Source organism: Mauremys mutica, chromosome 1 (assembly GCF_020497125.1).
Source record: "Mauremys mutica isolate MM-2020 ecotype Southern chromosome 1, ASM2049712v1, whole genome shotgun sequence".
Lineage (NCBI taxonomy): Eukaryota > Metazoa > Chordata > Testudines > Geoemydidae > Mauremys > Mauremys mutica.
In genome coordinates, this window is record NC_059072.1 from 342,565,314 (window position 1) to 342,587,853 (window position 22,540).

The 22,540-nt window shown below is 42.0% G+C and overlaps 1 protein-coding gene across 2 annotated transcripts in view; it reads right to left on the bottom strand.

The window, feature by feature from the left end:
- Nucleotides 1-6,347: 6,347 nt before the first annotated feature.
- Nucleotides 6,348-22,540, bottom strand: part of EED (embryonic ectoderm development) — a 36,305-nt gene continuing 20,112 nt past the window's right edge. The window contains exons 3-13 of one of the 2 annotated variants that reach the window (XM_045020353.1): nucleotides 21,815-21,907; nucleotides 20,762-20,827; nucleotides 19,878-20,003; nucleotides 19,688-19,769; nucleotides 17,141-17,232; nucleotides 13,981-14,114; nucleotides 10,136-10,241; nucleotides 9,240-9,398; nucleotides 8,512-8,585; nucleotides 8,132-8,275; nucleotides 6,348-7,591 (exon numbers count right to left, since the gene is read on the bottom strand). In XM_045020353.1, coding sequence (XP_044876288.1) covers nucleotides 7,465-7,591; nucleotides 8,132-8,275; nucleotides 8,512-8,585; nucleotides 9,240-9,398; nucleotides 10,136-10,241; nucleotides 13,981-14,114; nucleotides 17,141-17,232; nucleotides 19,688-19,769; nucleotides 19,878-20,003; nucleotides 20,762-20,827; nucleotides 21,815-21,907 — 1,203 coding nt within the window. In that variant the 3' untranslated portion in view covers nucleotides 6,348-7,464. The remainder of the gene's footprint in view (nucleotides 7,592-8,131; nucleotides 8,276-8,511; nucleotides 8,586-9,239; nucleotides 9,399-10,135; nucleotides 10,242-13,980; nucleotides 14,115-17,140; nucleotides 17,233-19,687; nucleotides 19,770-19,877; nucleotides 20,004-20,761; nucleotides 20,828-21,814; nucleotides 21,908-22,540) is intronic. The other variant, XM_045020362.1, reaches the window with a different exon arrangement.

A 22,540-nucleotide genomic window follows, 5' to 3' on the forward strand; every position in this document is an offset into this window, starting at 1 on the left:
TATTGCCCATGACCTATGACTTACTAAAAATTACCATAACAAAAGCTTAGGCTTACTTATAATATATTGTAAACCAGTACTAAGTTTCGATTCTGCATTGCTTTAGTATTGATTCATCTACTCCACTCAAAACTCAGGGTTTGGCTACACTTGCAGGTGTGCAGCGCTGGGAGTTAAAGCTGGCTTCGTACAGCTGCGTAGGGAAAGCGCTGCAGTGTGGCCACACTGACAGCTACCAGCGCTGCAGTGTGGCCACATTTGCAGCGGTGTTGGGAGTGGTGCATTATGGGCAGCTATCCCACAGAGCACCTCTTCCCATTCTGGCACCGTGGGTTGTGGGAAGGGGGCGGGTCATTCTGCTTCCTGTCCCAACGCCCCATGATGCATCGCTTCACATCCCAGCAATCCCTGTATTTCCGTCCACGTTTGGCGCCATCTTGCCTCTTTCAACGGTTTTTGTGCAGCGCAATTTCTGTGGGAAATGGAGCCTGAACTGCTGAGGAGTATGCTGATGAGTCTCACCAGCACATCACGTTTGGCAGTTGAGCTATTCCTTAAGATCCAAAGTGACAGTGAGGAGTCCGACGATGATAGCAAGTTGCGTAATGCGTCCAACACGAAATTGCTTGTGGCATTCACGGACATGCTCAGCACCGTGGAACGCCGCTTTGGGGCTCGGGAAACAAGCACTGAGTGGTGGGATCATATCGTCATGGAAGTCCGGGATGACGAGCAGTAGCTGCAGAACTTTCGGATGAGAAAAGCCACTTTCATGGGACTGTGTGCTGAGCTCGCCCCCACCCTGCGGCATAAGGACACGAGATTGAGAGCTGCCCTACCCGTGGAGAAGCTGGCAACTCCAGACAGCTACCGATCGGTCGGGAACCAGTTTGGAGCGGGAAAGTCGACCGTTGGAATCATGTTGATGCAAGTTTGCAGGGCCATTAATCACATCCTGCTAAGAAGAACCGTGACTCTAGGGAACGTGCACGACATTGTGGATGGCTTTGCCCAAATGGGTTTCTCTAACTGTGGAGGGCGATAGATGGGACGCATATTCCTATTCTGGCACCACCCCACCTAGCATCCGAGTACGTTAATCGGAAGGGGTATTTCTCCATGGTTCTCCAGGCGCTTGTGGATCACCGCTGGCGTTTCATTGACATTAACACAAGCTGGCCTGGAAAGGTGCATGATGCATGCATCTTTCGGAACACTGGCCTGTTCAGGAAGATGCAGGCCGGGACTTTTTTCCTAGACCGGAAGATCACAGTAGGGGACGTCGAAATGCCCATTGTGATCCTTGGAGACCCCGCTTACCCGTTAATGCCATGGCTCATGAAACCGTACACAGGGAGCCTTGACAGCAGCAAGGAACGGTTCAACTACAGGCTGAGCCCGTACCGAATGACTGGAGTGTGCTTTTGGCCATTTAAAGGGACGCTGGCAATCTCTGTATGGGAAGCTGGACTTGGGGGAAAGCAGCATCCCCACAGTTATATCCGCGTGCTGTACCCTCCATAATATTTGTGAAGGGAAGGGTGAAAGATTCAGTCAGGCATGGACCTCCGAAGTACAATGCCTGGATGCTGAATTTGCACAGCCAGAGAGCAGGGCTACTAGAGAGGCCCAGCACAGGGCTGCAGGGATTAGGGATGCCTTGAGGGAGGAATTTGAGGCTGAAAACCAACAGTTATGTTTGGTGCCTTGCATGTGAGTTAAGTGCAGTGGTTACAACGTTAGTAGGAATTTGTATTTGCTAAGCTGATTTGCAGTGCCTGTTTCTTTCGTGGGCTAAGGTATCTTTGACTTTCTGCAATAATAAAGATTCTTTTCAAAGCCAAGAATTCATTTATTGACAGACACACAAGTTTCTGGGAACCTAAAAGGGCAGGGGGATGGGGTGGGGAATTGTACAGGCACAGGTTTGAATATGTCCTGTCTGGAGTGTTGTGCAATGACTGCTGCACTTCAGGATGGCTATACTGCATGAGGGGGGTTGAGTGCAGAGGGTAAGGGTCGTAGTTCTCAGGGCTGCTTGGTGAACGTACAAGTGTTGGAGGCAGCTGGTGGTGGTGGTAAGAACCTGGATGCTGGGGAAGGGGGTTTTGAGCCGACATGGGGACACAAGGGAAAGAGCTTTGGGACAAGGGTGGCCGGGGGGGCGGCGCGCTAGTGCTCCGCCTGCATGGCTACAAGCACCCGGATAGAGTCTGCTTAGCGCTCCAGGATGCTTATCAGCTGCTTTGTGCTTTTCTTCCTGTCCGCTGCATTTCTCTGGCGGATCCTGCTTTCCCTTTCCCTCCCAGTCCTGCACTTTTTGATTCTCTGTGACAGAGTGCTGCATAACTGCTTGCAGCATGTCTTCTTTGCTTTTTCGCAGCTTCTTCCGGAGGTTTTGTAGTCTCTCAGCCGTTGATAACACGGGCAGCCAAGATCTCAAGGTTGCATCTGTAAAGGCAAAAATGCAACACTTAACAGACAAGTATCAGAGGGGTAGCCGTGTTTGCTGTTTTTACAGATCCAGACTAAGAATCGTGTGGCACCTTATAGACTAACAGACGTTTTGGAGCATGAGCTTTCGTGGGTGAATACGTCGGAAGTGGGTATTCACCCACGAAAGCTCATGCTCCAAAACGTCTGAGAGTCTATAAGGTGCCACAGGATTCTTTGCTGCTTTTACACTTAACAGAGGCAGCATCGTTTATACCAGACAGTTATTCTCCCGCAGTTAAGGAGGGTAACAGTCTTCACAATAGCATAATTTTCCCATCCCAAAAAGAGCGCACATAACCTACGGGAGCCCCGAAATGGTAAGGGGGAGTGATTGTTTCAGGGCTGTACTGTCCTCGGGGTTTCTGTGCATTGGGGAAAGCAAACAGCTGCAGGAGGCACCTACACTGAACACTATCCCAACATTTTCCACACGAGTTTATCCTGGAAGATATCTCGCTGCTGCCGGTCACCTGGGAAGCACAAGAGGGTCTTCTACTGCAATGCGGATTCCGCCGTGGCCCCTATGCAGCTTGCCTGCCTTGCAATGGTCCCCCCACCCCTCGCGGTACAGTGGCACAAACGCGTTAGCCTGACTGGGACAAGGACTACAGTGGCTCTCCCAAGAAACCTGCGCAAGCGCATTGCCCACGCTCTGGCTGAAACTTTTGAAGAGATTACCGAGGCCGATTACCGTGAGTGATAAACCACATCAATGCGCTATTCCACATCTAGGCATGCATGCATGCAGAACCCTCCCTCCTCTCCCGAAAAATTTCAATCCTGAAAATAAAAGCCGCTTACCGGGAACCCACTCCTCTGTTTGTCCTCCACCAAGTATCGGCTGCTGCAACTGGCTACCTTCCTCCTGGCTTGAGAAGAGCTCCTGGCTGCATGCTCCAGGGACTCTGGGGTGTCTCCCCCCACCCCAATACCCTCACTCTCGCTTTCCTCCTCCCCCCATTCTGAAGTGTCCATCGTGGTCCTCGGAGTGGAGGTGGGGTCACCCCCAAGTATCGCGTCCAGCTCTTTGTAAAAATGGCAGGTCGTGGGGGCAGCACCAGAGCAGCAGTTTCCCTCGCGGGCTTTGCAGTAGGCCCTCCGTAGCTCCCTCACTTTAACCCTGCACTGCAGCGTGTCCCGGTCATGGCCCCTTTCCAGCATGGCCCTTGCTATCTGCCCATAGGTATCGTAATTCCTACGGCTGGAGCGCAGCTGGGACTGCACAGCTTCCTCCCCCCCAAACACTGATGAGGTCCAGCAACTCACCATTGCTCCATGCTGGGGCTCGTTTGCCACGTGGAGCCATGGTCACCTGGAAAGATTCACTGATTGCACTCCACACCTGGCTGAGCAAACAGGAAGGGGATTTTTTAAATTCCCGGGGCATTTAAAGGGCGGGTCTGACACTTGGTCACCTGAGGCCAGGGCAGTAGAGTTCGAACTGATGAGCAGAGTGGCTGAACAGGCATTCTGGGATAACTCCGAATACCTCTGGAGGCCAATAACAGCACTTTGGTGGCCACACTGGCGGAGCAGCGCTGCATCAGCAGCGCTATAGTCGTTATTCCCCAGGTCAAGGTGGAGTACAACCAGCGCTGTAGCCAGGGAGATACAGCGCTGTATGTGCCTTGCAAGTGTGGACAGTGAGTGAGTTGCAGCGCTGTAAAGCCACCACCAGTGCTGCAACTCTCCAGTGTAGCCAAGCCCTTAATGTCAGGCACAATGATTTTCTGACACAGAGAAACTTAGGGCCAGGGACATGATGAATGCTAACACAAAGCATATAAATGAAGGGATGTTTGCAAATTTATAATAGCACTGAAGTTAAGCAATGTTCTACATCCATTAAGATAAACTGGAATTGATAAAGTAGAGATTACAGCCTACCATCCCCTTTTTAAGTAGAACTCGATTTCACGGAGGAGCCCTCCATAAAAGTGGATGACGTACTATGAGCTTGTACCTGTAATGAGGAAACCATGATAGACACTTTCAAATGTTCCACAGGAAGCCAATGGAAAAGTATTAGAGTTAACAAGGAGACCGAGTGTGGCCAACCTATAAGTGGGAGCACAAAGTGTGGGTGCAGTGGAACAAAGGCTACAAGAACTTCCACAACTTACAGCCGCTTCGAATGGGGCACATTTGTAATTTACAGCCTCCTGAAACAACTTCCTCCTTGGCCCACAAACCATCCTATGAGGGGCAGAGAAAGGTGGGGAGGAAGAGGGGCCATGACCCTACCTATCCCACTTCCAGCAAACCCAGAGACAAGAAGAGAGACAGTGAATTATGCACTTTGGCAAAGAGCTGAACACAGAATTAAAGGTGGCTTGAAGAGGGTAGGGAAAGATTGGGAAGAACATGATTATGCTCTTTTTGATTCTTTATAATGTATATAAAAGCAGCCTGAGAGGAGGATTTTGAAAGCTCTGTGCTTTATAACCTTAGGTACAAGAGGAAGATGAAGGCATGTGTGTTGGTGGGGGAGAGGGTCTTTTGTTTTTCTGCTGGTAAACTCAATGGGAGTGGGAGCTCTCAGCGTACCGTAGTGGTTTGTTATAGATCTTAGAAAGTTTGACTAAAAATCTCTTTGAATCCTTTTATAACTGGGGATTTGCCCTAGTGTGCAGCCAAGGGTTCCACTGCAGTGGCTAGTAAGGTTGGGGATAGGGCCACCCTGGCTGTTTCAGGGTTTTTGCCAAGATTTTCCTGGCTTGTGCCATCGTTCTGTGACTTTTCACAGCATTAACCATGACAAATCTCACGGTGACATAACATGTATAAAGCAGAGAAGATGAAGGATTATTTCCTTAGATCTCCGTCTAATCCCCTCCCTCACTTTGAGCTGAAACGCATACTGCAAGAGGGATGAACCGACTAGTTTGCTGGACATGTCAAAAATGAAAAGCAGAACAGTCAGATAGTCTAGAACAGGGGTTCTCAAACTTCACTGCATCACAACCCCCTTCTAATAAAAAAAAAAATTATGTGACCCCAGGAGGGGGGACAGAAGCCTGAGTCTAACCAAGCAAGGGGGGCCAAAGCCTGACCTCCACCACCCCGGGTGGGCAAGACTGTCAAAGCTGAAGCCCAAGGGCTTCAGCCCTGGCCGGGGGGCCTGTAACCTGAGCCCAGCCACCCAGGACTGAAGATCTTGGGCTTCAGTCCCAGGCGGTGGGGCTCGGGCTTTGGCCCCAGCAAGTCTAACGCCAGCCCTGGCGACCCCATTAAAATGGGGTCCTGATCCACAGTTTGAGAACCGCTGGTCCAGAACCCAGGAAACTTCAGTAGAGATGCTCAGGCAGACTCGCATGGGAATGGGAAGTATAGTTTCTCCAACTCCAGTGATGCTTTATGTGCAAACAAGTTGTATTTTTTAAAACTCGGAATCTCAAATACTGAACACTTACGAGCTGCCTTTCAGCTTTAGATCTATTCTTCTTGAGAGCCTGCAGATATTAGAAGACATCGCTAAGCAAATTCTAACATGAGTGTTGGTCATATTACTCACTAACTGGACAGGTGATCCTGTGAAAGGGAAACATTTACAAACTTGCAGGATTGGTTAAGAAATAGCTGAATTGGCTTTTTCTAACAGGAAGAGCCAGACATGCCTCAAATTGGTGCTATGGAGGACAACCTTTGAGCTAGCTTTACAGACCGATTCCCCCCCCCCCCCCCAAAAAGCGCCTGATGCATTATTAGGGATGGTGTGTTTGTTTCTATATTACCATAGTACATTCTTCCTGGCTTGTGCATGTTTATAGAGTCAGAAGAGGGCAAGTGAAAAGAATGGAGATAAATTGGTTCCAGACAGCAAATTCTGATTTATGTATTTATTTAAAATAGTCAGATGACTATTTTGCATTGTCTTAGATCACCTGCACACTACTGGATTTGGAACTATACAGTGACAAAAACAGAACACACAAATGTGTTTTGCCAAAACATTAGACACTTCATTAAAAGTAATATCTTGTTCTAGTTTCTCTCCTCATTCTTGGTTAATTGTACACATTTTAAGTTCTAATAAAATTATTAAAAATAGTAACAAGAATCATTATATAGTTTATTTGCTCTTACAACTAAACCTTTGATGAGACCCCACAGAAGACCCAAAATTTAGGTTGTATTTGGGAAAAGGAATGTTTTATAAAACCTAAATACCCTATTTTAAAGTGTCAGTAACAATAGCTAGGATTAAAGTATTCCCCTACAGCAGTCAAAATCTGAACATTACAGCACTGAGCTAGTAAATAAGAATCAGGAAGCCAGAAGGGCTTATCTTGTTTTTCCACTAGCCAACACTAAACTGCAAAAAGTAAACATAGTATTTTGCCATTTATGCTAAGGGGTGAAAAGCACATTTGGGTTTTAAAATTCCTTCAGTTTTACTACTACTACTCTACACTGACAGTAACGTAGGAAGAGGAACAGGTGCAAAATATTTTTAGCACAGCCACATTTCTCTTATATTATACTTTAAGGAACTTGTTATACAGATGAATGTAATTTAAATTATTGTGAACCCTAAGAAATATTTCTGTAACTACATTACGCTCCTTTTTAAAAAAAATAATAAAACACACTTATTTAAAAAAAAGCACACATGCAAGACTGCAATCTCATGTATACTCAATTCCTACCACACGGCTAACATGCATGTGATATGTACTATCTATACACAATGTAAAACATTACAGGTCACAGTTAAATCATGAAATTCATTTTGGGTAAATAATTTAAGTGGACAATGCATAAAGCTTTACAAAAATATTTTTTATTAATGAAAGCAGCAGAGTCTGAGCAGGACAACAGTACAAAGAATGTAAACATCACTAAGTTCAGCTCTGGCCAACTGAACAGTGGGAAAAACTATTCTAAATGCAACTACAGTAGAGGCTAGTTAACAGGTTATATTGTAAACCAACAATGTATTTTCTACTTTTAATTAAAAAAAGTAATTTATCGTTGTCGATCCCAGCGCCAGATACTGGCATCATCACAAACTGCTATAAGAATACTGCTATCCCTGCTAAAACTGGTTTGTCGAATGGCAGCAGCACACTTAGGATGGGTAAGTGTCGTACATCTACAAATAAAGAAATAATTTAGTTGCAATGTTAAGTCTGCATTTGCTATTATACTTGTGAGTAAGGGCTTTGCTGGATCAGAACTTTAACATGTTATCTGACTGACGCCAGTGGAACCCCATTCACAAAGGAAAGGTTGGCAAGGCTGGGCCCTTAGTGTATTCTGTATTCCTCGTTTAGCCGTTGGAACCCACAGGAAATTAAATTCTCTCTCTTTGCAATTTCTTCCTCCACCCAAGGTCAATTTTCATAAAGCTCTACTGAAAGTGGATCATCTTAGGTAGGTTATTGTAATAAACATAAAGTAATTTTTACTTAGGAATACAACATTGTAATTGGGTGATGAAAGATAGCAAGATCTCCAGGAAGACCTCATATATGACTGTTCAGTAGGTCACCTGGCCAGGCACAGGTGGTCAACTGGAAAGTCATAGTACAAGCCCCTCCAAATTACGCACGTAGCTAGCCTATGTAACTATATTTCTACTACTATTACCCTAGTCCTTTCCCCTCCCCCTTCCATTGTGCGCCACACCCACCTGGTAAGTCTCCTCTCAATTACTTTGTAAACTTTCCTCCTAATTACTCTGTAAGCTCTTCGAGGCACGGACTTTCTTTTACTGTATCTACGTACAGTGCCCAGCACAATGCGGCCCCAACCCGACTGGGGCCTCTGGGCGCTACTGTAATACAAATAATAATGTTAACTTTACAGGGTCAAAATGCTCATTTACCGTACAAGTTAGAATTGAAGGTGTGGCTACCACCACTCAAGAGTTTGTGTTATGGGGAAAGTAAAAAGGAAAGTGCCCTACCACCATTGAAGAGTATGAGTCATGTAAAGAAGGAAAGTGCCCCAACTCCATGTCTCAGTATCACAAAGGAATCTAGGGGAGTTTAGAAACTTAGATATACTCACTTAGCCTTATGAGGATCTTCTATTTCCAAATCCCAAACATAAAGTTTGCCAACTTGATTGCCCAATGCAAGCATCTTTGAAATGAGAGAATATAGATACTTTAAAATATGGTATCAAAGAACAGAAGCGGACTGATAACATTTAACATATACAGGCAAGTCTCATCTTACACAGGGGTTCCGTTCCGCGGTTAGCGTATAAAGCGAAAACCACGTATAGTCAAAATTACATTGTGTTGAATGGCGGGCGGAAATGACCGCACTACAGGTACAGTATTAAAATTGTTATTTTTCTCTTTTTTGTTTTTGCCGACCACGTAAAGCTGAAATCGCGCATGTTAAATGCGTGCAAGATACGACAGACCTGTATACGTACACACAGATAGGACTTCACATACTCAAATCACTATAAAACCAATGAGCCGCGCTACTCTCCTGTGTCTTATGTATTTGTCTCAGTTTCCTCATCAGTTAAATGGAGATAAAAGATTGAATATTTTTCCCCAATGCCACCATTGGAGAGTCAGGATTGAAGTCTAGTGTTCCTGACTGCCAATACGAAGCTCCTTGCTCCAGACCATGTTGCCTCCCATTGCATCAGCTCATGCAAGCTGAAAACTTTTCTTCATATACCCTTAAGGCATCTAAATATGTAACTGGGGAAGAGTTTCAGTTTCCGAAACTGGGATCTTCTTCAAATACAGCAGAAAGTGCAAAGCTCACTCTTACCTTTTGCCAGAAGTCCATTGAAAACCTCATATACCAGATATCACACTGACTGTAATCAAATCGCCCTAGTATAGTCACATTTGACTCACTGGGCTTGATTTTATCTATATCATCCTCCATTTTGCCAGGTTTCCAGCATACAATAGCATTTTCACAAGACTATGGGAAGAGAAAGAAAAATCACTTACCGGGGTGGGGGGGGGGACCCATAAACACCACCCACGCTTTTTTCAACTATAATTTTATCCAAACTTCTCCTCGTACAATTACCCTCAAGTACATAAAAAAGAAGAAAAAGAATAAGTGCACTTGGACAATTCAAACATAAAAGGGAGGTTTAGTTCTGTCAGGCAAATTTGAAGAATTTTAGTAATGTTCCAAACACGTTTCTTGCTAGAAATGAACTAAGTCTCAGAATAGACAGGGTCTTAGCCCAATATTTGCAGAGCAAACATTATCAATGTTTCAACACAAATCAAAATCATTCCATGATGTAGACTTTCCAATGTAGTGCACCTATTTCATTTCTACTTTTCGTTGCAAGATCTATGTGAACTCCCAGAAATGAACAGTCTTGCTTTTTTCTCTAATGAACATTCCACCCGAATCCTGGCTTTTCAGTTCTGATATACTTTTACTAGAGCTTTGATTGCTAGAAGAATGTATATAGATTTTTAATGTAAGATGCTTATATAGCCAAACCCAATTAGTTAAACTCACAATCTACTTAGAAAAAAAATCACCCTGCATGGCACAATAAGTTAATTTTCCGGCCAATTAATCAAAGCAGCAAAAGACACCCCATTCTACTCCACTCTCACCCAAAAACTATTGTTTAAGGCCCTGAATGTAAGCAAATAGCCTTGAACAATATGGCTAAACAGTAGACACTTTACCTTGGAAAGTATTAGATCTCCTAACCATCGTACACAGTCAACATAGTTCCTATGTATATCTCTGGTGGAAAAGTCAGGAAAGTGAATTTTCTGAGAAATAAAAGGCCTGTGGGATAAAAACCAACCAGTCATATCAAGAAGGGCAAAAAGAGGAACTTGGGGGGAAAAAAATTTAACACACTAAAATGTTAATTTATAACTGTCAGTAGAACCTCTCTCTATTGTGTCTAATACTTTGAGGCGTACATTTCAGAAACTTATCTGTAAGATATGTAACCCCTTTGGGGTTTAGAGAGCATGGCCCCTTTAAATCTTTTTCCTAGAGGGGAGGAGGAGAGTAAGAAAAAGAGGAGGGAAACTCCAGGGGGCAGCACTGGATCTCCAGGGAGAGAGAGCGGTAGTGGGCAGGCCCTTGCAAAGGAAGCAGAGAGAACCTGCCTGAAGCCTGGGAAGGGCAGGGCAGCCATTCAGGAACACCCCAGGGCAGGAGCCAGGAGGAGCAGGGTGCCTAGGAGGAATCGCCCGAGAAGGACAGGCTGGAGCTGGACCCAGTATCACTGCTACCCAGAGCTGCATGGGGCTGAGAGTACTGGGGCTTGTGACTGCATTGGGAACAAGGAGGGAGGCTGCTAGCTAGTTAAGTGGGGAGGTGGTTGCTCTGTGTGGCTTTGCAGAGAGTGGCAGAAGAGGGCACCAGAGGGGTTTCTTGGAGCAGCTGGTACGGGAACCCACAAGGGGAGAGGCAACTCTAGATTTAGTCCTGAGTGGCGCGCAGGAGCTGGTCCAAGAGGTAATAATAACAAGACCACTTGGAAATAGTGACCATAATATAACAACATTCAACATCCCTGTGGTGGGAAGAACACCTCAACAGCCCAACACTGTGGCATTTAATTTCAAAAAGGGGAACTATGCAAAAATGAGAGGGTTAGTTAAACAGAAATTAAAAGGTACAGTGACTAAAGTGAAATCCCTGCAAGCTACATGGATGCTTTTTAAAGACACCATAATAGAGGCCCAACTTCAATGTATACCTCAAATTAAGAAACACGGTAAAAGAAGTAAAAAAGAGTCACCGTGGCTTAACAACCATATAAAAGAAGCAGTGAGAGATAAAAATACTTCCTTTAAAAAGTGGAAGTCAAATCCTAGCGAGGTAAATAGAAAGGAGCATAAACACTGCCAAATTAAGTGTAAAAATGTAATAAGAAAAGCCAAAGAGGAGTTTGAAGAACGGCTAGCCAAAAACTCCAAAGGTGGTAATAAAATGTTTAAGTACATCAGGAGCAGGAAGCCTGCTAAACAACCAGTGGGGCCCCTTGACGATCAAGATACAAAAGGAGCGCTTAAAGACGATAAAGTCATTGCGGAGAAACTAAATGGAGTCTTTGCTTCAGTCTTCACGGCTGAGGATGTTAGGGAGATTCCCAAACCTGAGCCGGTTTTTGTAGGTGACAAATCTGAGGAACTGTTACATATTGAAGTGTCACTAGAGGAGGTTTTGGAATTAATTGATAACCTTAACATTAACAAGTTACCGGGACCAGATCGCATTCACCCAAGAGTTCTGAAAGAACTCAAATGTGAAACTGCAGAACTATTAACTAGGATTTGTAACCTGTCCTTTAAATCAGCTTCTGTACCCAACAACTGGAAAAGTTAACATGGTTTCTCTAAAGGGAAATCGTGTCTTACTAATCTATTAGAGTTCTTTGAAGGGGTCAACAAACATGTGGACAAGGGAGATCCGGTGGACATAGTGTACTTAGATTTCCAGAAAGCCTTTGACAAGGTCCCTCACCAAAGATTCTTACGTAAATTAAGTTGTCATGGGATAAAAGGGAAGGTCCTTTCATTGATTGAGAACTGGTTAAAAGACAGGGAACAAAGGGTAGGAATTAATGGTAAATTCTCAGAATGGAGAGGGGTAACTAGTGGTGTTCCCCAAGGGTCAGTCCTAGGACCAATCCTATTCAACTTATTCATAAATGATCTGGAGAAAGGGGTAAACAGTGAAGTGGCAAAGTTTGATACTAAACTGCTCAAGATAGTTAAGACCAAAGCAGACTGTGAAGAACTTCAAAAAGATCTCACAAAACTAAGTGATTGGGCAATAAAATGGCAAATGAAATTTAATGTGGATAAATGTAAAGTAATGCACATTGGAAAAAATAACCCCAACTATACATACAATATGATGGGGGCTAATTTAGCTACAACAAATCCGGAAAAAGATCTTGGAGTCATCGTGGATAGTTCTCTGAAGATGTCCACGCAGTGTGCAGAGGCGGTCAAAAAAGCAAACAGGATGTTAGGAATCATTAAAAAGGGGATAGAAAATAAGACGGGATACTGGGCAAGATGGACCTTTAGTCTGATCCGGTACAGCCGTTCTTGTGTTCTTATGAAAGTTCACTGGTGCCGAAGACGACCAGGAGCCCCCAAGATCAGCACTGGACTGGAACTTTGCTCAGGACTCCTGAACTGTGTGTGCAGATACATTGATCAGTGTCTGCCCTTCCAGACTGTGCTACCACTGGGCCTGTGGTTTGGATGCAGCCCTGTTTTACTCTCCCCCCCACCCATATTTCCCCTTGTTGTTTTTCTCCTCTCATCCCTCCATAAATAAATATTTCCCTTTTCTTATACCCACCCACAGGAAAAGTACAGTGGATGTGTTCCCTCTGGGGGGGTTGGAACAGGTGCCCCTGGGGTGGAAGGGATTTTTCCTGCTGCATTCCCGTGCGCGCCTTCTCTTGGCCAGAGCTGCCTGCAGAGCAGACTCCATCTTGGCCACAAGAGTGCTAAAGTTACAGGTAAATACCACAAGACTATCATCAGTGAAATAGTTGAGGTCCCAACATATGTGTGGGGAGGTGGGAAGGGAGAGGAAGGGCTGGAGGCACTGGAAAGACAAAACGTTAGCTCTGAAGGAATTCAGCAATCTCTTTGTCAAACACTTCAAGTCGTGTTAAAACAGAAGCAACTTCTGGGATTCCTTCAGCCCCCAACACTCTTCAAGCAAAATCTAAAATGTTTTGACAAGGTATGTGTAAGAACACACTAAGGATCTTGTTTTGTCTGAAGTGCCATTTAAGATTTGGTAACATTAAGAAGTAGGCACACTTCTAATATTAGTCCCATTGTAAAATGTGTTTAGTATGTTTTAGATCCTTCTCATTTTATTTCACAAATTCGAGGCTACTCAACACTAGGATTGGTACAAACAGGTAATTACATGAATTGGTTTCCCTTAAAATTAAGGACAAATTTTGCTAGCAGCGTAACTGAAAGGTAACTGTCTTTTCAAATCAACATATTTCTGAGAGATTGGATCACTGGAGAATTGAAAATGTCAAGTGTCATTCTAACTGTGTAAGCATTTTTTCCCCTATATCCCCTAAATAAACTACTGATTACAACAACTTGTATTATTTTCACTTTTAGAATTTAAGGAACTATTTACTATGATCTAGTCAATTCTGATGTGTATTTGTTACCCTACTATGAACCTTTGAGGGGACAGGGAAGGCTGCTGATATATATTTATATAGATGCTTCAGAAATTAGAACTGTATTAAAATACCAATTCCAAACACCTTATAGTTACACATAAATGGAAGAAGTCAGACTATTTAAATAAAGTTTCCGGACCTGTAATTAAACAGAACACTATTGCCACCACATATCCGTAGAGAAGCCTTCTTCCAGAGCAATTTAGGGACCCACAATTCCCACGTCAACGGAAAAACTCCCTCATTACAGCAGGAGCTGATATGCGCCCTTGGTGAGAAGATTCAGATTTAGTAGATATATCCAAGAATAGATATCAAGATTGTGTTTACCTGTTGGTTTTGTTTGGATTGTACTCATAAGACTCCTTAATGGCATTCATCATTCTCTTTGAATTGATTCTCCAGAGTTTCAGAGAGTGATCCATACCACAGGACATTATTTTCTCACCAAGAAGGTCATAATCCTACACAAAAAGAGTCCGCTTTAAGCTCTCAATGTTAAGTTTCAGCATACTAACACACTGATTCTATTTTCTTCTTTATTTACACTAAGCACATAATATGTTCAAGTCGTATTTTCAGTCTAGAGAGAAAGCTAAATAAGCATATTTCAAGTTAGAAAAGTATTAAATATAACTTAAGCCTGCTTCCTGTAAAAGATATATCTTGGCACACCTATTTTACTCTCTTGAATGCAAAAACAAGAGAACATTCAATGAAGCTGAAAGACAACAAATTGAAGACTAGTATTTTCCCCAAAATAGAACCTGTGAAATTCACTGCCACATGATTTAATTGAGGCAAAGACTATAGTAGAATTTGGAAAAGGATTGGACACAAATTAGGGTCATCCACCATACAGAACAAAAAGCTATTTTAAGCGGATATAAACCCTTATACTTCACAGCATAAGACAGCAAGTGGCAGGCGTTAAGAAAATGTTTTTATATGGGCAGATTATGCCTTAATTGTTCACTATGTGGTTTCTCGCATCGTCTTCTGAAGTATCTAGTATTGGCCAATATCAGCAACATTTCTGGGCTAGAAGAACCGCTTATCTGATTCATTATGGCAATACGGATGTTTCTATGTGAAGAAAGACCAAAGACAAATGATTGTTTCTACCACAAATATTCTATCTAGGTATTTGTTACATACCAATAAAATTTGAATATCTGTACATAAACAGAGCCATAAACAATAAGGCATAACAAACTTAAGTCACTGTTTCCCTTATTAATGTAAGGCTTTTCCTTCCTTATCCATTCCTCTCCCTTCATATTTTTTGTTGCTTTCCTTTGTGTTATGTGTACAATTTTACTAAGATATATGAGGCCAGGGCAGTACTGAAAGCTCATCTTAGATGTAAACCATGTTGAATGTGAAATTAGTGTCAAGTCCTTAATTACTAAAGAAATAGTACTGAATTAATTGTATACTACTGTAGGCCAAAGCCAGAATTGTGGTAAGTGTGACTATATTCTCTTGTGGATGAAAGCACTAGGTTTTTTGTTCTACTCATCCTTAAAGCTCACCTGTGCAAAGTCTTTCAACACTAAGTCACCTTTGAAAGTTGTTTTATAGACAGACAAGTAAACTCCACAGTTATGTGACGCTTGGATTATGCAAAGTTTGTTAGGTCTCCCAAATAAAAGTTTGTACAAGTGTCCAAGAAACATTTATGTAATCAAAGATAGGTTATTTGTATACACCAAAAATACAAGACAGAAATAGGTATAGAGGTTTTGGTGGCATGAAGCAATAACTGCATCACTTGAGTGGTGAATCTACGGGAGAGTGTGTACTGTAAGCCATTCCAAACAAGTGTCAAAAAAAGAGACCCCAGGAGGGATTGCTTTAAAATCAAAGCAATTTAAATAACTGATTTTAATCTCATTTTGCATTTGTACTTTTTAGTGATTTTCGTAGAGAAGGATTGATTTTCACTGTTTGTAAATGTTAAAACATATTGATTCACAACTAAATTTAGCCTTTACACCATATCTTTCCGGTCAATAAAAAGCACCAAATTTAGTGCATCTACACACATTTATTTAAAGTATTATATTTCTTAAATAAATAAATAATAAGAAATGATAAATAATGCATTTCTTATTTACTAGAAGATGATTAAGTTTTACTTGTGAATTGTGTCAAGTTCTATTTGGATGGAAGTTAAAATTCAAATTAAATACATGAAAGAACATTTCAAAATGATTTCTGTTAGTTAAATAAAACTACCTTAAATGTTCCGGTTACACAAGAATAAAAGTTTTTCAAAACAAAACATGTTTTGCATTTAAAGCTAACTTTTATTAAAGCAAAAGTAGTACTAGCTGTAGTTAGTGAATTGAACTGGACTAGCTGAACAAACTGACATGAAGAAAACATTCTCTCTACACCTGAAAAAGCTACTGCTGTCAAAAGCTGGTGTAGCACTTCAATAAATTCCAGTTCTAGGTGCTTAGCGCTGAACTGGTGGAAGTCACTGGCTATGACTTTCTTTAAAACTGCAGCTGCAAACATGTATTGCTGAATATTAATCCTTTTTTAATAGATTATACTACATTTAGGCCTTAAAACATGTAATAATTTCAAGTTTTAAATGGCTTAAAAATTAATTACATTTTTATATAATCAATTTTATCCACTGTTAAACTATAAGATGGTGGGAAGTCTATTCTAAATATGGTTGCAAATTTACAGAAAACATTTAAATATTTTAGAGATTTAAAATATTTAATTGGCACTATGGCATGTTTGTTTTTCTTTCATCTTCAGCCTACTTAAGATATTTGTATCCTGCCTACCACCAGGAGCCAAAAGGAATCACTCACATCTGTAAAATTAAACACAGGTAGGATAAGGGCCTTAGATTGCAAGCTCTTCAGGGTAGGGATTGCGTCTTTATTCCACGAAAAGCTATGCAATCTTTCACACTTTAAGCTATAAGTTATAAATGCAAAAACTGAAGGATAAAGCTATTTTAAACTTTGGTTGTTTCATCCAACCACCTACTAAAACTAAACCTTTTAAACATTAGCGTAGCAATTGACCCGTTTCTCTTAGCTGAGAGAACTCATCACAGGGTGAGGCAAACTGGGATACTTACAGTTCCTAGAGGCATTCATTAGAACAAGGTGTTCATAGTGAAGGGCTCTGAACAGTTCCTTCCCATTTCCCTCCAGCACCACTCTTCAATCCCACAGAGTCCTAGTTTATTTACCTTCAGGATATGTTGAAAAATATCCAGTTTCTCTAGCGTTTGAGTGACGCAGGTGTCCAGTTCTTATGGACTTGCAAGTATTTTAGTGCTGATGTTGTGTAATCTTAGAATTATATTAGCCTAAATGTGTTTTAAAAGTGTTCAATTCATGTACTTTGGGTTTGCTAGACACAATATTTAAGCCTAAACATGATTCAAAAAGAGAGAGATATTGGGATTCCCATACATAAGGCTGAAGACACTGCCCTATGATTTTCCACTTACTGCACTTAAGACCTCATCCCTGTGCCCTTCTACTCCTCCAAATATTGCAACCAATGTATCTGTTTGGATGTTCCACAGTCTCAGTGCATGATCTAGAATAAAAACACAGAAGCTGACAGGTTAACTTTTATCATCCATTTGTACCTGAATAACGTTAACGTAGCCACCTCTTTCAAGAACAGGAATCCCATAGTAGCATTTATAATGCATGAAAAGTATGTTCTTCCATTACTATAAGAAAAAATTGTTTTCAGTTGAATGTTAGAATCATTTTAACACTACTCTAGGCATGGTTGAGAAAGTTTTCATTCTAATGATGAATTCCTACCAAGCCTATTTTCAGGTCTTAAGTCAGAGGTGGGCAAACCTGGCCCTTGAGGCTCCTGGCCAGAGAGGCTGTTCTCCCTCCCCTGCAGCCTCAGTTCGCCGCGCCGCCAGCGTCACTCCTGCTGGGCAATGTGGCTGGCTCTGGCCGGGCTGCAAGCTCTTGCTGCTCTGAGTGGCATGGTAAGGGGGTGGGGATTGGATAATGAGCAGGGTGTCCTAGGGGGCAGTCAGGGGACAGAGGGGTGGTTGGATAGGCAGGGGGGGTTAAATAGGCGTGGGAGCCCCTGGGGGCCTGTCAGGGGGTGGGGGTGTGGGTAGGGGTCAGGGCAGTCAGGGGACGGGGGGGCGTTGGATAGGGGGTGGGGCCCCAGGGGAGTGGTTAGGTCTGGGGGTCCCAGGAAGGGGCAGTCAGGGGACAAGGAGCAAAGGGGTTGGATGGGTCGGGGGAGGGGGAGACAGTCGGGGGGCAGGAAGTGGGAGGAGTCGGGGGCCAGGCTGTTTGAGGAGGCACAACCTTCCTTACCCAGCCCTCCATACAGTTTCGCAACCCCGATGTGGCCCTGGAGCCAAAAAGTTTTCCCACCCCTACCACCTTAAGTCATTTCCCGGGGGAGGGGAAGGAAAAATACATTTCAGTCAAAAGTTAATGTCTCATTCATTCTCAGCTCAATGATGATTTTATATTTTGGAGAGTGTGCTAAAAATCCCTTCAGTCATTTGAGTTATCCAAGTATGCAGGAAAAAGGGTGCTTTTCACTCGTTAAAGTATTCAGCTATTATTATGTGTTCTGATAAGCCAAAAAAAGTTTTTTAATACACTGTGGACTGAGGGCAGGAATGGGGCATAAATTACGTACAACTTCCACTGAAGTCAGCAGGACATGTCTAGCTATTTCATAAGACAGAATTTGGTGACAATTTTCAATGAAGCGCCACTGACATTTAAAAACATCAGGTTTAGAAAGAACCGAAAGAAAATTTTATGGTTCCACTAAAGTACAGTACAATATAAGATGGATGTGTCAGACTATTTGCATTTTGTTTCCTCTTTCTCCCCCCGATTCTCTCCTTATCTATATTGGAAGTGGCTGAGAGTTCTTGGCCCTCCATTGCTACCACTGTCAAATCATTTTCTGGAAGGCAAAATTTGATCCAACGATCATACAATAGCGCGACTGCATGATTTTCCCTTCTTTAAAGTAAAATAAACTCAGAAAATTATGGTTTGGTTTGCACAGCTACATCACACTATACACAAAGCTGCAGGAATCACTTTCAGTTTCTAGATTCTTGTTCTTGTGAAGTCTCATCGACAACTCTGCACAACTGTAGGGTGTTCTGTATTTAGAACAAAATAAGTTTTTAACTCTAGCACTTGAAAAACTTCACTCTTGTGAGCACACAGTCTTGCTTTAAGTTAGTCAGTCAAGTTTAAGAGGTTATGAGTGGTTGGATAGTCTAATCAAGACCATACAAACTCTCTCTCCTTTCACTTCCTCCTAATTTATACTCGTAAGTGACAGAAGAATCAAGCTCAGAATTTTTTTCCATACTGAAAGTAGTGTGCACCATGTAACCAACACCACTAGGTGGCAGGACAACTCAACATATAAAAACAAGTTTAAATGATAAATCACAAAGCTCCATCAATGCCCAATGGTTTGCACAACTGTCACACTTAACCATGGATGTTTTCTTTCTATCTACAGAGACACCGTTTGCAGTCCTTTGGCACCAATGGATGCAGTTATGTCTAATACAGGCAGTGGATTTCATCCACACAAATCCAAATTAACAGAGTAAATTTGTTCTAGAGTTTCAATACTTAAAGTTGGTTTCAGGATATGAGAGACACAGTGGGTGAGGTAACATCTTTTATTGGATCAACTTCTGTTGGTGAAAGGGACAAGCTTTCGAGCTTCACAGAGCTCTTCTTCAGGTCTGGAAAAAGAGCTGACACACTCTGGTTACCTCTTCCAGACTTGAAGAATAGCTTTGTGAAGCTCAAAAGCTTGTCCCTCCCACCAACAGAAATTGATCCAATAAAAGATATTACCTCACCCACCCTGTCCACCTCAATTTTTAAAGTGTCACACGTTAATCTTTGTGTTCTGATGAGGTTTAGCTACTCATTCACACCCAAGACCACCTGCATGGTATTTAAAAAAGAAAAATTAAGTAGATGGTTCCTAAACAAAAAAATAAGCTAAACTTTCATACCTTTGCTTACAGACAAGAGAAGATTTGGATCCCTTGGATGAAATTTCAGTTCATTGATTGCATTTCCATGACCCACATAGTGCTAGAACAGATTTCAAACATAAAATTATTTCCCCCTCTCACATTGAGATAATTTACAAAGTATTTTACAGAGAACTGCAATCTGCAGTTCGAAGCAGTGACCACTTACCTTTATGCACTGCATTGTAATGGGATTAATTATCCTAATAATACCCCTTGACCCAGCCACAGCCAGAAGAGGGTGACTTGTATTGCTATCATAGGTCCATGCACAAGTATAAAAGTTCTCATCTGCCTAATAGGTGCCACGTTAAGGACTACAGAAGCAGCTGCAGAGTTTCCTTCAAGAGAATAAGGTATTCATACATTTGTTTAGAAGCACAGTTGCCATTTTGTAAAAGAGCTCACTAATGTTATGACCAAAGATAAGCAGATTTGTATTCTGATTTCTAAGCTTTCTATAACTCCACTCCCTTCCCTGTGCTTGTTTCTCTCCTCGCTGCTCTTTTTGCTTCCTCAAGCTGCACCATACACCTGAAATGCTCTCTGATCTATCAGCTCTTTCTTCTTCTTCAAAAGGACTCAAATGGTGGGACTAAATGACTAAAATGAAGGTGAAACAATAATTTATTAACCACGTAATTGGTCTAAGCTCAGGACTGGGAGCCAGGAATTCCCATTTCCAATCCTGGCCTCAGCAGTAAAATAGGAATGCTACCTAATACATAGGGGTGCTAGAAGACTGTAGAAGCTACAAACATGAAACCTGTTATATAGGTGTTAGTGCTGGGAGGCATAAGATTATGTAGAATCATTTTAACATGTTTCATGATTCTGCATTTGTAATATTAGAAAAGTAAAGCTAAAATTTGTGGGATACAGGCAGGAGTTTGGATCTGAAGTGAAAAAATGTTCCTTATCAACAGGTGTTTACAGTATTTTATCACAGACAGTAATTCAATTGTTACACATCGAGAGTAAACAAATGTTTCTCATATTAGTCCTATTTTAAAAAAAACCAACATTTTATGACCAGCTGCTTTAGAAGGATACATCAGCATCCACGTAAGACTGCAATAAACGGATTTCTCCTTGGGAATGACACTCATAAAAAGTAACCTGGAAAAAAAGGTTTAATGGATTATTAGTTTCAGGCAATATGGCATATGATTTTCACATTCATCTGTGCAAATTGAAGGGTGTCTTGTTCTTTTACTACACAAGTCCCATCTACTATCTGTTCCTTAGCTGAATGTGTAAGTGGTTCGATGCAAAAACGTTCATGTGTCTTATCAGACTAATGACTTATTTAAACATTCCTAATGGTGGCACTTCCCAGGGATGAAAGCTGCTGACAGGCTATACCATACCCTGAAATTAAAGCAGACAATAGAATGGCTTGTAAATATCGAATAGAAGTAACAAGTTAGGTTCATGCTAATTGTATTAATTTCTTTGCAAAGAACCATGGACCCTTGTTACTTATTCCTCTACGTTAGTTAGTGCTTGTGATAACCTTGGAAAAACTGACAACCTTGGAAAAATGAAGTTCTCTTATTTATTCATAAAACAGATACTGCATGGGTTGCTCTGGATGCTCTCTGCTAACTATTTCTTAAGGCTGCTGCTACGTGAAGGTCTGTTCACCAAGAATCCATCAACTCATCTCATATAGGCCACTAATCTTTACTTACTATCAGTACTTGGCACATTGACACCAATAAAGATGCTTCTTTCGTCCCGTTGTACATCACTTAGCCCTTTAAACATGTAATATCTGAGAACTAACACTTTACCTGAAAAGAATTTTAGTGTCTCCCTTTCATAGATATTCCAACTTCTACACAACTGAAGGAATTTTAGTAAAATATGAGCCTTATTCTCAAACCGCTGAAGCGTACCATCACACTACAATGCACTGAATTCACTCATCTTAAAATTGCAGGCATCTACGGCCTTGAAAAATGGAATACAAACCACCACCACCACAGTATTGTAAATATTGAACACTGGTAACCGGATTGGAGGAGGAAGAAACTGGCACACAGAAACAGAACCACGTTTAGCGACAACATGATTAGACAAAAAACTGAGCATATTACTCACTCTGTTGCTGCCTACAGTGGCAAACACTAATGGATCTCCTTCCTTACTGTGCCAGTTAAACTGGACTCCAAACAATGGCTGACTGTGGTCCTCCTGTAAAGGAAAAACAAGGTCAAGGAAACACGTGAGAGAAAGGAGACCGGACATTATTTCTCAGAAACTCATGATTTGTGGCAAAAGGAGCCTATTTTTGTACAATCTCTTCCCATATAAAAGGGCACTGCATTTATAGCCATTTATATATTCTGACACAATATATTCGCTCTAAAAAAAAAAAAAAGAGTAGCACAGCACATCAACTTGTTCATCTTCAGGGAGATAAAAATGTGTTCCTCTGCTCAAAGCTTTAAAGGCGAAGTGAAAAAAACACCACCTCTTATGTACTGGTTCTATTTGCAGCTTGACTACTTGCTTGTTTTGTGATCCTGGACAAGGCAACCTCTGGGTCTAAAGGCTGGTCCACACACATTTTGTGCCAGTATAAACTATTTCAGTTAGGGGTGTGATTTTTTTTTAAAATCCAAATAGTTATCCTAATATAACCCCTAGTTGGCATACTGTTATATCAGTATAAAGGGCCTTATCAGCATACCTTATTCCTTATGGAGATAGACAAAAAGCCCTGGAATAACTGTGTCCACATTGGCGACAGCGACTGGGGGGGAGGGGTGGGACAGAGCGTGTTACCACTTTAACTAGACAAGTATAGTTAAGGTGGTACAACTC